The sequence below is a fragment of the Oncorhynchus clarkii genome, chromosome 27, assembly GCF_045791955.1.
Source record: "Oncorhynchus clarkii lewisi isolate Uvic-CL-2024 chromosome 27, UVic_Ocla_1.0, whole genome shotgun sequence".
Taxonomy (NCBI): Eukaryota; Metazoa; Chordata; class Actinopteri; order Salmoniformes; family Salmonidae; genus Oncorhynchus; species Oncorhynchus clarkii.
The window spans coordinates 16,107,738-16,123,797 of NC_092173.1; the positions used below are offsets into that span (position 1 = coordinate 16,107,738).

General features: G+C 43.9%; 1 protein-coding gene across 2 annotated transcripts in view; it reads right to left on the reverse strand.

The window, feature by feature from the left end:
- The window catches only part of LOC139385475 (stAR-related lipid transfer protein 13-like), a 90,761-nt gene that overhangs the window by 39,656 nt on the left and 35,045 nt on the right, over nt 1-16,060 (reverse strand). The window contains exon 1 of one of the 2 annotated variants that reach the window (XM_071130535.1): nt 2,180-2,514. The exons of the other annotated variant lie outside the window; for it this stretch is intronic. Coding sequence (XP_070986636.1) covers nt 2,180-2,396 — 217 coding nt within the window. The 5' untranslated portion in view covers nt 2,397-2,514. Of the gene's footprint in view, nt 1-2,179; nt 2,515-16,060 lie in introns of those variants that run through there. 2 annotated transcript variants of the gene reach the window in all.

A 16,060-nucleotide genomic window follows, 5' to 3' on the forward strand; every position in this document is an offset into this window, starting at 1 on the left:
AAGCCTTGACTTATTCCACATTTTGTTATAGCCCGAATTCAAAATGGATTAAAGAGTTTTTTATTTCTCACTCACTTACACACAATACCTCCATAATGAAAAGTGAAAACATGTTTTTCAAAATGTTTGCAAATGTGTTGAAAATGAGCTACAGAAATATCTAATTTACATAAGTATTCACACCCCTGAGTCAATACATGTTAGACAATCACCTTTGGCAGCGAGAATCAATCAAATGTATTTATAAAGCCCTTCTTACATCAGCTGATGTCACAAAGTGCTGTACAGAAACCCAGCCTAAAACCCCAAACCGCAAGCAATGCAGGTGTATGAGCACGAACAGCTGTGAGTCTTTCTGGGTATATCGCTAAGAACTTGGATTGTACAGTATTTGTACATTATTCTTTAAAGAATTCTTCAAGCTCTGTCAAGTTGGTTGTTGATTATTGCTAGAAAGTCATTTTCAAGTCTTGCCATATATTTTCAAGCCGACTGAAGTCAAAACTGTGACTAGGCCTCTGAGGAACATTCAATGTCATCTTGGTAGGCAACTCCAGTGTATATTTGGACTTGTGATTTAGGTTATTGTCCTGCTGAAAGGTGAATTTGTCTCCCAGTGTCTGTTGGAAAGCAAACTGAACCAGGTTTTCCTCTAGGATTTTGCCTTTGCTTAGCTCTATTCCATTGATTTTTATCCTAAACAACTCCCTAGTCCTTGCCGATGACAAGCATACCCATAACATGATGCACCCCCCACCATGCTTGAAAATATGAAGAGTGGTACTCAGTGATGTGTTATATTTGTGGCAAATCCAACAAAACGACGTTGTTAATCCAGTCCCCATTGGCCTCATGGTGAAATCCCTGAGTGGTTTCCTTCCTCTCTGGCAAATGAGTTAGGAAGGACACTTGTATCTTTGAAGTTAAAATGGGTGTATTGATACAACATTCAAAGTGTAACTAATAACTTCACCATGCTTATTCAATGTCTGCTTTTTTTTTAACATCTACCATAGGTGCCCTTCTTTGCGAGGAATTGGAAAATCTCCCTGGTCTTTGTAGTTGAATCTCTGTTTGAAATTCACTGCTTGACTGAGGGACGTTACAGATAATTGTATGTGTGGGGTACAGAGATGAGGTGGTCATTCAAAAATCATGTTGAACACTATTATTGCACACAGAGTCCATGCATCTTATTATGTAACATGTTAAGCAAATGTTTTACTCCTGAACTTATTTAGGCTTGCCATAACAATGGGGTTGAATACGTATTGACTTAATACATTTCAGCTTTAAATGTTTAATTAATTTGTAAACATTTCTAAAAACATAATTCTACTTTGACATTATCGGGTATTGTGTGTAGGCCAGTGACACAAAATCTACATTTAATCTATTTTAAATTCAGGCTGTTAAACAACAAAATGTGGAACAAATCAAGTGGTGTGAATACTTTCTGAAGGTACTGTAGGTCAGCTATCAGGGTTCAGGTGGGGCTGATAAGGAATAGCGTGTCATGCTCCCAACACACTGCACTTCCTGTGCTGTTGCCTTAACTTGCGTGTCTTATTTAGGATCAATACAACAACACAGCCACCACACCAAATGACACATTATGTCTTACATGCCTAGGGAACTGTGCACATAATCAACCCTCTGGTATGTAGGAACACTGTGGTGTGCTAGTCTAGAACAACAATATTAGTCACCCTTTACACAGCTTGCTAAATGTGTTATTACATTAAGCAACACTAGAGTTACTTCCTGGCTGACAGAGTACAGCACCTTGCCATGTCCTTACACACTGACAGACACTAGCTAGCGCTCATGTCCTCACACACACTAGCAGAGCAGAGCTGCTGCTAGATCAAGCTATAGGCTGATTAGATAACCATGACAGACTATGGCTCCCTGTCGCTGAACTTCACAGAGGAACAAGGAACTATCTGATTGTCCTTCACAATGTCTGTCTACACCAGCCTTCATATGGTCAACATCCAAAATCATAATACTATGAGTGTCCAGAAGTTCTCAAACTTAGAGTTTCCACCACCACTCCTACTACAGTATCTACTCAACTAGCTCTAGTCCTGGGTGTTATGTGCGGCTTGCTGAAGCTTAAGGCTGTCAGCAAACAGTACATAACACCCTGAACCAGAGCTATCACTCCTCCTCCTACCTCCAGCTATCCTCCGGAGTAGCTGTTGCCGGGCAATGATGCGTCCCAGGCGGTATCCGGAACGACGGCGGTGGTGGTCCATCCTTAGGTAGATATCCTGGCTCTCTTGGGTCATACTGCCCAGACAGTCCTGGCTGTCCTGACTCATACTGCTGCCCAGAGACTCACTGCCTGGCCCCTGGGGCTCAGAGTCTCTGTCAGACAGATCCCTGTACATGACTACTACTACAGCACTGGCACTGCTAGACTGACTGACACACACACTACACTGGCCCCTGACCGATAAACACACTCTCTCAGACAGGATCCAGCAGCAGAAGGCTTCACATCCAGGCGCTAGCAGCCCAGTGGGATCTGAAAGGCTGGGGCTCGGAAGGAGAGCTGAGAGGCTAGAGGGGAGGGAGGAGGAGTGCCAACACAACATTACACCTCTCCAGGTCAGGTGACCGGACAGCAGCCAGTGGCAGATCAGTACTTGGAGTACTGCCCACCTTGCTGAGCTCTATCCAGTGTATGTCTGTGTGAGAGAGGGAAAGGAACCGACTGAACGCCTGAACACTGGTCTGGAGGGAAATATAAATACCAGAAGAATGCCTGTGAACTGAGTAAGCACAGAGAGGAGGACAAGACAGAGAGAAGGAAATGGGAGGGCTTAGAAAAACAGTATTGTTAGGACCCGCCCTGCCCAAAACAATCCTACGCTGTGGAGAGTGGACCTGCACACAGGTGCCAAGTTTAGTCAGGATAAGGGAGTCTCTTTGCCATTCTGAGTAGACAGAGGAAAAAGAATGAAGAGAGGGAGAATGCTAATATCTCCTCCCCACCCCCACCATTCCACAACAACCCCCTCTCCACCCCCAGGCCCCTTCCCACGCCCATACTCCAACACCACTCCCCGCCCGTCTCCATTCACAGTGGGGGTCAACAGGACAGGAAGCCTGTGGCACCTTGTGAAGAAGAAACCATTGAGCCTAAACACCTGGATTATAATGAATCTCAACTCTACACTGGTTAATACAGACCCTAATAAGGTGGTTACTGGTACTGGTTAATACAGACCCTAATAAGGTGGTTACTGGTACTGGTTAATACAGACCCTAATAAGGTGGTTACTGGTACTGGTTAATACGGACCCTAATAAGCTTTCTGGTTCATTAAAACAGCCCCACTACAATAGCCCGAGTGTCAGACTGTTTATGCTCTCTAGAGCACTAAACAGATATTGGACACTTGAGAATGTGGATACAGTTCTAAGATCTAAGATACAGTTCTCAACAGTGAAGTTTAAACTAAATAGTAATAAAAGTATATATTGAGACTTGATAACTTTCCAGTAGTGTTGTTGCGTTTGGAATAGAATGGAACAACAGAAGTCATCATTCACATTTAAAATAGAGTCCACATCCTAACAGAGCAGACCCACTCACTCCCCGTCACAGCGGGCCACTCTGGTGGTTTCCACCCTCTCAACACACAGCCTGCCTGTGTAACCTGCAGCACAGGGCTCCACATGGGACTGGAACAGGACAGGGGTATGAGTGGGACTGGGGCTGCTAGTAAGCACACCACCAAGATAAACAGCCTCCCAAATGGCACCCTATTCCCTTTAGTGCTCTGGTCACAATTAGTGCACTATATGGGGAATAGGGTGGTGCTATTTGGGATGCAGCCAAACAGCCCCTGTCCCTCTGGCTGGTAGGACCCTCCAAGGGCAACAAAGACCACCATTCACCCCTAGCTCACTTCAGAACCCACCAACCCTCTGCATGCTTTCATGCACTACCTCTGGCTTTGACTGGCTACACCAGGAGCTGTTACACTGTGGATAAGCTGTTTGTTCAGGTTGACTCTACTGTTAAACACACACACACACACACACACACACACACACACACACACACACACACAGACAGACAGACAGACAGGGGGTGGAGGTCCCTGTCTCTGGTGTGTTGGGTGGCTGCACTGTTCTGAGCGTTCCTGTAGTCTGAGCTACGTGATGCTAGGTGCTCTGTGGTGATAGGTGCTATGTGGTGATAGGTGCTCTGTGGTGATAGGTGCTCTGTGGTGATAGGTGCTCTGTGGTGATAGGTGCTCTGTGGTGATAGGTGCTCTGTGGTGATAGGTGCTCTGTGGTGATAGGTTGGAAGTAGTATTACTAGGTGGCTGGAACCAGGACTGATCAGAGAATAGAGTCAAATGGGTAAATGTTTAGGCTCTGGTCTGGTTTGATGTGGCGAGTGACTCAGAGATAGACGCTGGTAGCCCTGCATGACTCTGGCTTTGGTCTGGCTCCTGTCCTGTGGTAGCCTCAGAATGACAGATGAATTCCACCCCATGATCTAAATAATCAACCCTTTAGACTGGGTCTGATGCTGGGCTGCAGTAGGAATGTCCTCTTTGATTCTAAGAACTGAGGACATTTCAAAGAGAGAAACCCTAGGACAGATATGACTGTAGCAGGTGCTTTCACTTTGAGGACACAGCAACCGCAGTCTTGTCTGGGAGTCTCTTATTCATGCCAAGCACATGTTCTAGAGCAGGTGCTAACTGAAGAGAGCCTATATCCCTCATTATAAACTGGGTGGTTCGAGCCCTGAAAGCAGATTGGCTGACAGCCATGGTATATCAGACCGAATACCCCCTGTATGACAAAACAGCTCTAATTACTTTGGTAACCACCTCGGGGAGTTGTGATATATGGCCAATATACCACGGTTAAGGGCTGTGTCCAGGCACTCCGCATTGCATCATGCATAAGAACAGCCCTTAGCCGTGATATATTGGCCATATACCACACCTCCTCAGGCCTTATTGCTTAAACGACCCTCAATGTCAGCCAGGTCTTCTCATGGAGCTGGATTATAGGACATGTAACAGATGTTAGAATACCTCCTCAGTAAAAACACAACCAACAGGCATCTCTATGACCAGACCATTGCCAAAGAGGTTATTGTACTCAGTGGTCTCATAGAAATGTAATAGATGTGTTAGAATTATGACTCATTATGACAGTTAAAAGCAATAGACCACCAGTCAGTCAGGTCTGATCGACGCATGCACACACACAGGCCAGACACTCAGCTGTATCCAGCCAAGCCCAGCCCACAAACGGCCCCTCATTGTTTAGAGTGCTTCTAAACACACAGCAGGCCAAGGCTAGGAGGAGGTCCAATGGCTGGGCTGCTAGATGCATGGCACCATGGCATATCACCAGGATACAAATATGGAATAGAATGTTGAATTAATGTGTCAACCTTTTTAAACAACGCAGCAACAATGAAGCAACAATGCAGCCACAGGGCTCTAAAGGCAGTTAAATCAGAGAGGTGTCTCAGTACTGCACAGTTGAGATGGACTGACAGGGTTTAAACAACATTAAATACACAGAAACAGAGATAGACATGCTTCTAAAACAAGACAAAGACAATATTGTGAAGGATGATCACACATAGCACCTACAGTATAGTGTAGCAATAAAATATGCTTATAGCGGCTGTTTCCCGGACACAAATGAAGCCCAGTCCTGCACTAAAAACCAAACTCAATGGAAAATCTCCATTGAAAGTGCTATATAGTCTAGGACTGTGTCCAGGAAACCCAGCCCATAGTGATGCAATAAGAAGACAGAACTGACACCAATCTGATTCATTTACAATCTCCAGGGACAGTTGAGGGCAACTTCCATCACATAACATAATTATGACAGTGAAATACAGATGGAGAATGGAATCCCTCTCAGATATTTCATAACCTACTAGACTACTGGGCTGTCCTACTGTATGGATAATTTGACTGGCACCACCTAGTGGTGTACTTGGCTCTCTACACACACAGACCAAGCTTCAGGAGCTCCTTCGAAAATACAATTTAATTCTCCCAGCAAGCAGCTCCAGCTGTATTTTAAATCTCTGACAGAAAGGTACCTGAAGGAAATAACTCTCAGTGGATGTCCCAAATGGCATCCTATTCCCTGTATAGTGCACAACTTTTTTTTTTACCAGAACCGTATAGGCCCCTGGGTCAAAAGTAGTGCACTATATAAGGAATGATATTTGGGATGAATAATTTTCACATTTGAATTATGAGGCAAACTAATCGAGGAAACATCCTATAACCATTAAGTACAGCCTTCAGCAGCAGTGGCAGTAGGGGGTCTGGACTCTAACTCACAGTTTCAAACCTCACCTACATGCTTAGCTTCAATTCACATTGGGATAATAATGGGTCTTGCTTTGGTGCTACACGTGAGAACATTATTGTTTTAATTTCATCCAAATGAATTATTATAACCAACCAGCAGCGAATAAGAAGTCAAACCGTATTATAAATTGTTTTGGGAAATTCTAATTATTATTGTAAATTAGAAGATCCTTAAACAAACGAATAATTTAGAGGGAAGTAAATCCCATGTGACACTAAGGTAAGTACACCTGGTGGACACGTGTTAATGGGTATTGTAGAAGACTAATTATGAGGACAACTGTGCAGAATGTATTCTGTACATATAGCCTGCGTTTACACAGGCAGCCCAATTCTGATATTTTTTTCCACTAATTGGTCTATTGACCAATCAGATCATCGCTGAAAAAGATCTGACGTGAAAAGTCAAAAGACCAATTCGTGAAAAAAAGATCAGAATTATGCTGCCTGTGTCAAACAACCAATGAGCGGTATGATGAATAGTTTAAAGCACCAATCAGCAGTAGAAACAATAACAACGCGTTGTCCCCGTCCCAGATTAGTTAAAAAGCTGAGGATGGGGGTGGATAAATGGCCACAGACTGAGCTATGGATGCAAGGACTGACCATCCATGATATCAATTATAGTTGTAACCATGTTTTGAGGCTATATCGTTTTTGTTGACATTAACTTTGTTAACAGACATTGCAGTAAAACATATGTTGGGTTCTGATGCGGTGTGGCAGTTGAACAAAGCTAAGATGAGGCATTTATAAGATATATTCTTTAAGAGTCAATGAATCTAACAACTGTTGATTTCCCCTTTACATTCTCTTGGTTCATTGTGATTAGAAAATGAACTACAACGGCCAGATTTGTAATTTAGTGGGCTTATTAAACTACTTGTTTAATAAAAACCATGTTAGAAACCGTTCTGTGCTAAAATCTGTCAAATATATTTTTTAAATATAACAAAATTAAGAATGGGTATTTTCTTACAACAAATAAAATCAAATAAATATTGTGTGTATTCAATACTACACCGATACTTTTTGGAGACTGACCTGCGAGTCTTCGATCCCTGACATTTTTCCATAGTAGATCCCAGGCTTTCGACGTGGAATCGCGCAGCGTCTCACTGAAACACCGCCGCAGCTTCAGTTTCATCGACTTGCTCTTAGTTGTCATAGTAAATCCGTGAGTCGACCATAATAAATCAAATCCCGGTCCTCATGAACCAATTATTGGTTCATTCACCTGGATTTACCACCTGCGCTCGCGGCGATGCTTCCTCGCCTGATTAGTACTGAGTTACTGCCACAGAGTGTAACCATTAATTAACCAGCCATACATTTAACCAACGAACAGATGTTCCGTATTAAGTATCCATCTTTGCCAAGTCATTCAGTTAAACGATTTCTAACTCACTCCCTAGAAAAGGATCGACCGGACGATTCGGCAGCCTCCGTGCCAGACAAAGCTAGGAGCAGATGTGTGGCTGTTTGAAGTTTCCACCACGGTGACGGTCAGTCTGTATGCATAGATAGACTATACTAGCTGCTCTCTCTCCCTACCTCTATCTTTCACCCCTCCACTTCCCTCCCTCCCTTCTTCCCTCTCACTCACCAGGCTACTCTCACTTTCACTACACTTAACAGAGCATTCACTCTTGTGACTAATAGGTAATGACCATGGAATGTTACAGGAAAATTGGAATTAGGGCTATATTAAAATGGATTCATAAAGATGTTGGGTTTTATGTAAAAATACAATTTAAACAAGTGAGTTAAAATGAAGTGTCTTTTTGTTTCTGATACACAAACCTGTCAGAGGTCAAACCCCCCTGAAGGAGAGGAAAGGTTAACCTTATTGACTTTGCTGTGTCAATACCACACCAGACATCATAGTGACTTTGCTGTGTCAATATCACACCAGACAAAGTGACTTTGCTGTGTCAATATCACACCAGACATCATAGTGACTTTGCTGTGTCAATATCACACCAGACATAGTGACTTTGCTGTGTCAATATCACACCAGACATCATAGTGACTTTGCTGTGTCAATATCACACCAGACATCATAGTGACTTTGCTGTGTCAATATCACACCAGACATCATAGTGACTTTGCTGTGTCAATATCACACCAGACATCATAGTGACTTTGCTGTGTCAATATCACACCAGACATCATAGTGACTTTGCTGTGTCAATATCACACCAGACATCATAGTGACTTTGCTGTGTCAATATCACACCAGACATCATAGTGACTTTGCTGTGTCAATATCACACCAGACATCATAGTGACTTTGCTGTGTCAATATCACACCAGACATCATAGTAACTTTGCTGTGTCAATATCATATTAAGTTCAACTCCAGATATTATTGTGACAGAGGACAGGGAGCAACAACCGGTTCAGTCTGTAGTAGAGTACTCCATGTGTCTTCAATGGCTTTCATATACAAAAACATAAACCGCAGACAGAGATGGCCGCCTCGCTTCGCGTTCCTAGGAAACTATGCAGTTTTTAGTTTTTTTACGTGTTATTTCTTACATTAGTACCCCAGGTCATCTTAGGTTTCATTACATACAGTCGAGAAGAACTACTGAATATAAGATCAGCGTCAACTCACCATCAGTACGACCAAGAATATGTTTTTCGCGACGCATATATCCTTATGTACATATTCTTTGTCCCCTTACACTGTGTACAAGACAGTAGTTTTGGAATTGTTAGTTAGATTACTGTTATTACTGCATTGTCGGAACTAGAAGCACAAGCATTTCACTACATTCGCATTAACATCTGCTAACCATGTGTATGTGACAAATAAAATTTGATTTGATTTAATGGCTTGGGGGTGCCATGAGTAAAAGTACAGTGTAAAAGTAGTGTAATAACTGTCTTATTCCCTGTTCAGCCTATGTCTGACCTATCATATTGCTGCTCAATTTCCACCTCATTTTGTGGGCAGTGTGCGGCCTTCGGCTGCCTTTCTCAATAGCAAGGCTATGCTCACTGAGTCTGTACATAATTAAAATATTTCCTTAATTTTGGGTCAGTAACAGTGGTCAGGTATTCTGCCGCTGTGTACCTAGCTAAACCTCAGCAGGCAGTGATACAGTAATACAATTCTCTCAGATATATAATACACAATGACCAGCTGAAAACTGACAGACAGCTTCTATAATGGATAGTTCTGACCTGGCCCCCCTCTCTCTCTCTCTCTCTGCCTCTCTCTCTCTGCCTCTCTCTCTCTGCCTCTCTCTCTCTGCCTCGCTCTCTCTGCCTCGCTCTCTCTGCCTCTCTCTCTCTGCCTCTCTCTCTCTGCCTCTCTCTCTCTGCCTCTCTCTCTCTGCCTCTCTCTCTCTGCCTCTCTCTCTCTGCCTCTCTCTCTCTGCCTCTCTGCCTCTCTCTCTCTCTCTGCCTCTCTCTCTCTGCCTCTCTCTCTCTCTCTGCCTCTCTCTCTCTCTCTGCCTCTCTCTCTCTCTGCCTCTCTCTCTCTCTCTGCCTCTCTCTCTCTCTGCCTCTCTCTATTTCAATTTAAGGGGCTTTATTGGCATGGAAAACATGTTAACATTGCCAAAGAAAGTGAAATAGATAATAAACAAAAATTAAATAAACAATGAAATATTAACAGTAAACATTACACTCACAAAAGTTCCAAAAGTATAAAGATATTTAACATTATGTCATATTATGTCTATATATAGTGTTGTAATGATTTTTTTTCCCGAAATCTTTGAAATATGTGTCTCTAATATGGTCATACATTTGTCAGGAGGTCGGAAGTGCTGCTCAATTTCCACCTCATTTTGTGGGCAGTGTGCGGCCTTCGGCTGCCTTTCTCAATAGCAAGGCTATGCTCACTGAGTCTGTACATAATTAAAATATTTCCTTAATTTTGGGTCAGTAACAGTGGTCAGGTATTCTGCCGCTGTGTACTCTCTGTTTAGGGACAAATAGCATTCTAGTTTGCTCAGTATTCTCTTTTTGTTTTCTCACGATTTGGTTTGGTCTAATTGTGTTGCTGTCCTGGGGCTCTGTGGGGCCTGTTTGTGTCTGTGAACAGAGCCCCAGTACCAGCTTGCTTAGGGGGTTCTTCTCCAGGTTCATTTCTCTGTAGGTGATGGTTTTGTTATGGAAGGTTTGGGAATCGCTTCCTTTTAGGTGGTTGTAGAATTTAACGTCTCTTTTCTGGATTTTGATAATTAGTATGCATCAGCCTAATTCTACTCTGCATGCATTATTTGGTGTGTTACGTTGTACACAGAGGATATTTTTGCAGAATTCTGCATGCAGAGTCTCAATTTGGTGTTTGTCCCATTTTGTGAATTCTTGGTTGGTGAGCGGACCCCAGACCTCACAACCAAAAAGGACAATGGGTTCAATAACTGATTCAAGTATTTTTAGCCAGATCCTAATTGGTATGTCACATTTTATGTTCCTTTTGATGGCATAGAATGCCCTTCTTGCCTTGTCTCTCAGATCGTTCACAGCTTTGTGGAAGTTACCTGTGGCGCTGATGTTTAGGCCAAGGTATGTATAGTTTTTTGTGTGCTCTAGGGCAACGGTGTCTAGATTGAATTTGTATTCGTGGTCCTGGCAACTGGACCTTTTTTTGAACACAAATATTTTTGTCTTACTGAGATTTACTGTCAGGGCCCAGGTCTGACAGAATCTGTGCAGAAGATCTAGGTGCTGCTTTAGGCCTTCCATGGTTGAGGCACCAGATCATCAGCAAACAGTAGACATATGACTTCAGATTCTAGTAGGGTGAGGCTGGGTGCTGCAGACTGTTCTAGTGCCCTCACCAATTCGTTGATAGGGTGGGGCTTAAGCTGCATCCCTGTCTCACCCCCCGGCCTTGTGGAAAGAAATGTGTGCGTTTTTTGCCAATTTTAACTGCACACTTGTTGTTTGTGTACATGGATTTTATAATGTGGTATATTTTTCCGGCAGGGTAGCCTAGTGGTTAGAGCGTTGGACTAGTAACCGGAAGGTTGCAAGTTCAAACCCCCGAGCTGACAAGGTACAAATCTGTCGTTCTGCCCCTGAACAAGGCAGTTAACCCACTAGGCCGTCATTGAAAATAAGAATTTGTTCTTAACTGACTTGCCTAGTTAAATAAAGGTACATTTCAACACCACTTTCCATCAATTTCAATAGCAGGCCTTCATGCCAAATTCTCAAAAGCTTTTTTGAAATCAACAAAGCATGAGAAGACTTTGCCTTTGTTTTGTTAGTTTGTCAATTAGGGTGTGCAGGGTGAATACGTGGTCTGTCATACTGTAATTTGGCAAAAATCTAATTTGACATTTGCTTAGTACATTGTTTTCTCGTACATTGAAATGTACGAGTCTGCTGTTAATGATAATGCAGAGGATTTTCCTAAGGTTGCTGTTCACGCAAATCCCATGGTAGTTTTTGGGCTCAACTTTGTCTCCACTCTCTCTTTCTCCCTCTCTCCGCGTCCAGCTGGGATAACATTACTTAATTTCCACCAGGATATTCACTGCTCATTTCTCTGCCCTGGTATAGGGTTCAGGCTGATTGACACTGCAGGGTCAGCTCCGGGCTATATCTTACTGGAGAACAACAAACTGCAGGGTCAGCACCAGGCTATATTATACTGGAGAACAACACACTGAAGGGTCAGCACCAGGCTATATCATACTGGAGAACAACACACTGAAGGGTCAGCACCAGGCTATATCATACTGGAGAACAACACACTGAAGGGTCAGCACCAGGCTATATCATACTGGAGAACAACACACTGAAGGGTCAGCACCAGGCTATATCATACTGGAGAACAACACACTGCAGGATCAGTACCAGGTTATATCATACTGGAGAACAACACAGTGAAGGGTCAGCACCAGGCTATATCATACTGGAGAACACACTGCAGGATCAGTACCAGGCTATATCATACTGGAGAACAACACACTGCAGGGTCAGCACCAGGCTATATCATACTAGATAACAACACACTGCAGGGTCAGCACCAGGCTATATCATACTGGAGAACAACACACTGTGTTGTCAGCACCAGGCTATATCATACTGGAGAACAACACACTGAAGCGTCAGCACCAGGCTATATCTTACTGGAGAACAACACACTGCAGGGTCAGCACCAGGCTATATCATACTGGAGAACAACACACTGCAGGGTCAGTACCAGGCTATACCTTACTGGAGAACAACACACTGCAGAGTCAGCACCAGGCTATATCATACTGGAGAACAACACACTGCAGGGTCAGTACCAGGCTATACCTTACTGGAGAACAACACACTGCAGGGTCAGCACCAGGCTATATCATACTGGAGAACAACACACTGCAGGGTCAGTACCAGGCTATACCTTACTGGAGAACAACACACTGCAGAGTCAGCACCAGGCTATATCATACTGGAGAACCACACACTGCAGGGTCAGTATCAGGCTATATCTTACTGGAGAACAACACACTGTTGCTCTCTCTTTAAAGGCTAATAACTATGCAATGCATGGAACTCCTCAGCAGTGACCTGCTTGTTACTATTTTCAGCTCCACTTGTTCAGGCCCCATTGGGCAGAATGCCACCTGCAGGAACACACACACACACACACACACACACACACACACACACACACACACACACACACACACACACACACACTGAATTGACCCCAACCTTGGTTTGAAACCCTCTACCACCCAGAACAAAGGTTGTTGTTATCTCTGTAGAATATTATGGGTAGACTGAGACAGAGAGCGATTGTAGGGGTGGGGGGAGTGAGGGAAGCAGGGAAGGAGGAAGATGCAGAGAGAGGAAATATCAATCATCAGGAACAGAGCTTCCCCCTCTCCCCTCATCTCCTCTCTGACTCTCAATGTTTGTTTTGGACAGGCCATTTCACAAACCACTCACTTCTCATCTCGTTGAGAAACTGGCAACTTCTCAGAGAGCTAGTTTACTTCTATGCTCTCTCCCTTTCTTTCTCGTGTGTGTGTGTGTGTGTGTGTGTGTGTGTGTGTGTGTGTGTGTGTGTGTGTGTGTGTGTGTGTGTGTGTGTGTGTGTGTGTGTGTGTGTGTGTGTGTGTGTGTGTGTGTGTGTGTGTGTGTGTGTGTGTGTGTGTGTGTGTGTGTGTGTGTGTGTGTGTGTGTGTGTGTGTGTGTGTGTGTGTGTGTGTGTGTGTGTGTGTGTGTGTGTGTGTGTGTGTGTGTGTGTGTGTGTGTGTGTGTGTGTGTGTGTGTGTGTGTGTGTGTGTGTGTGTGTGTGTGTGTGTGTGTGTGTGTGTGTGTGTGTGTGTGTGTGTGTGTGTGTGTGTGTGTGTGTGTGTGTGTGTGTGTGTGTGTGTGTGTGTGTGTGTGTGTGTGTGTGTGTGTGTGTGTGTGTGTGTGTGTGTGTGTGTGTGTGTGTGTGTGTGTGTGTGTGTGTGTGTGTGTGTGTGTGTGTGTGTGTGTGTGTGTGTGTGTGTGTGTGTGTGTGTGTGTGTGTGTGTGTGTGTGTGTGTGTGTGTGTGTGTGTGTGTGTGTGTGTGTGTGTGTGTGTGTGTGTGTGTGTGTGTGTGTGTGTGTGTGTGTGTGTGTGTGTGTGTGTGTGTGTGTGTGTGTGTGTGTGTGTGTGTGTGTGTGTGTGTGTGTGTGTGTGTGTGTGTGTGTGTGTGTGTGTGTGTGTGTGTGTGTGTGTGTGTGTGTGTGTGTGTGTGTGTGTGTGTGTGTGTGTGTGTGTGTGTGTGTGTGTGTGTGTGTGTGTGTGTGTGTGTGTGTGTGTGTGTGTGTGTGTGTGTGTGTGTGTGTGTGTGTGTGTGTGTGTGTGTGTGTGTGTGTGTGTGTGTGTGTGTGTGTGTGTGTGTGTGTGTGTGTGTGTGTGTGTGTGTGTGTGTGTGTGTGTGTGTGTGTGTGTGTGTGTGTGTGTGTGTGTGTGTGTGTGTGTGTGTGTGTGTGTGTGTGGTCATCTGGACCCAGGACCCATAGCAGTGATTTAGAATACTGTATATACTGACTGAGCCAGCACAGATGAATGATCACACTGACTACAGCCATGTTATGGGAGTCTGGGGAGAAGAAACAGCTTGGCAGAATGCAGAACTTCACAGCAGTATTATTCCACATTATCTCTGATAATCTCTGATTTGTCACGTTCTGACCTTAGTTCTTTTGTTATGTCTTTGTTTTAGTATGGTCAGGGCGTGAGTTGGGTGGGTTGTCTATGTTCGTTTTTCTATGATTTGCTATTTCTGTGTTTGGCCTGGTATGGTTCTCAATCAGAAGCAGCTGTCCCTGATTGAGAACCATATTTAGGTAGCCTGTTTTCTATTGTGTTTCGTGGGTGATTGTTTTCTGTTTCCTGTTGTGTGTCTGCACCAGCCAGAACTGTTTTCGGTCGTTTCTCTTTTTTATTTTGGTGTTCATTTTAATAAATATGGACACATACCATGCTGCACCTTGGTCCTCACCTTCTTCCACCGCCAACGGCCGTCACATGATTATCTTATTTAACCTTTATTAAAGACTGCCTACCAAAAGGCCTCCTTAGGTGACGGGGGCTGGGATTAAAAATACAAAATAAAATAAAAATATAGGACAAAACGCACATCACAACAAGAGAGACACCACAAAACATAGCATGGCAGCAACACATAACACAACATGGTAGCAATACAACATGGCAGCAGCACAACATGGTAGCAGCACAAAACATGGTACAAACATTATTGGGCACAGGCAGCAGCACAAAGGGCAAGAAGGTAGAGACAACACATCACGCGAAGCAGCCACAACTGTCAGTAAGAGTGTCCATGATTGAGTCTTTGAATGAAGAAATGGAGATAAAACTGTCCAGTTTGAGTGTTTGTTGCAGCTCGTTCCAGACGCTTGCTGCAGTGAACTGAAAAGAGGAGTGACCCAGGGATGTGTGTGCTTTGGGGACTTTTAACAGAATGTGACTGGCAGAATGGGTGTTGTATGTGGAGGATTGAGGGCTGCGGTAGGTATCTCAGATAGGGGGGTGAGGCCTAATGTTCTTATGTTCCTGTTCTAGTGTTCCCTAGTGTTCTAGGAATGGTTCCTGTGGCAGCATCGATTGACTACACTCAGCTTCAGCCAAGTTCATATTAATGGAGCAGAACTCTATATTTTTTTATTTTACCTTTATTTAACTAGGCAAGTCAGTTAATTAAGAATACATTTTTATTTTCAATGACGGCCTAGGAACAGTGGGTTAACTGCCTGTTCAGGGGCAGAACGACAAATTTGTACCTTGTCAGCTCGGGGATTTGAACTTGCAACCTTCCGGTTACGCTCTAACCACTAGGCTACCCTGCCAGTAAATCCCATATAAACAAAACAGGACAGTTAGCATCTATTTGATTAAGAAACCTCAAAAAGGGGCCTCCCGAGTGGCGCAGCGGTCTAAGGCCCTGCTTCGCAGTGTTGCGGCATCACTACAGACTGGGGTTCAATCCCAGGCTGTGCCATTACCGTCCGTGTTTCCTCCGACACATTGGTTCGGCTGGGTTAAGCGAGCGGGTTTTAAGAAGCGCATTTTGGCGGGTCGTGTTTCGGAGGACGCATGACTCGACCTTCGCCTCTCCCGATTCCGTTGGGGAGTAAAATTACAAAAAAAATAACAGAAACCTCAAAAAGATTGTCTACTCACAACTATTCACTATTTATGACTAAACCAGGGTA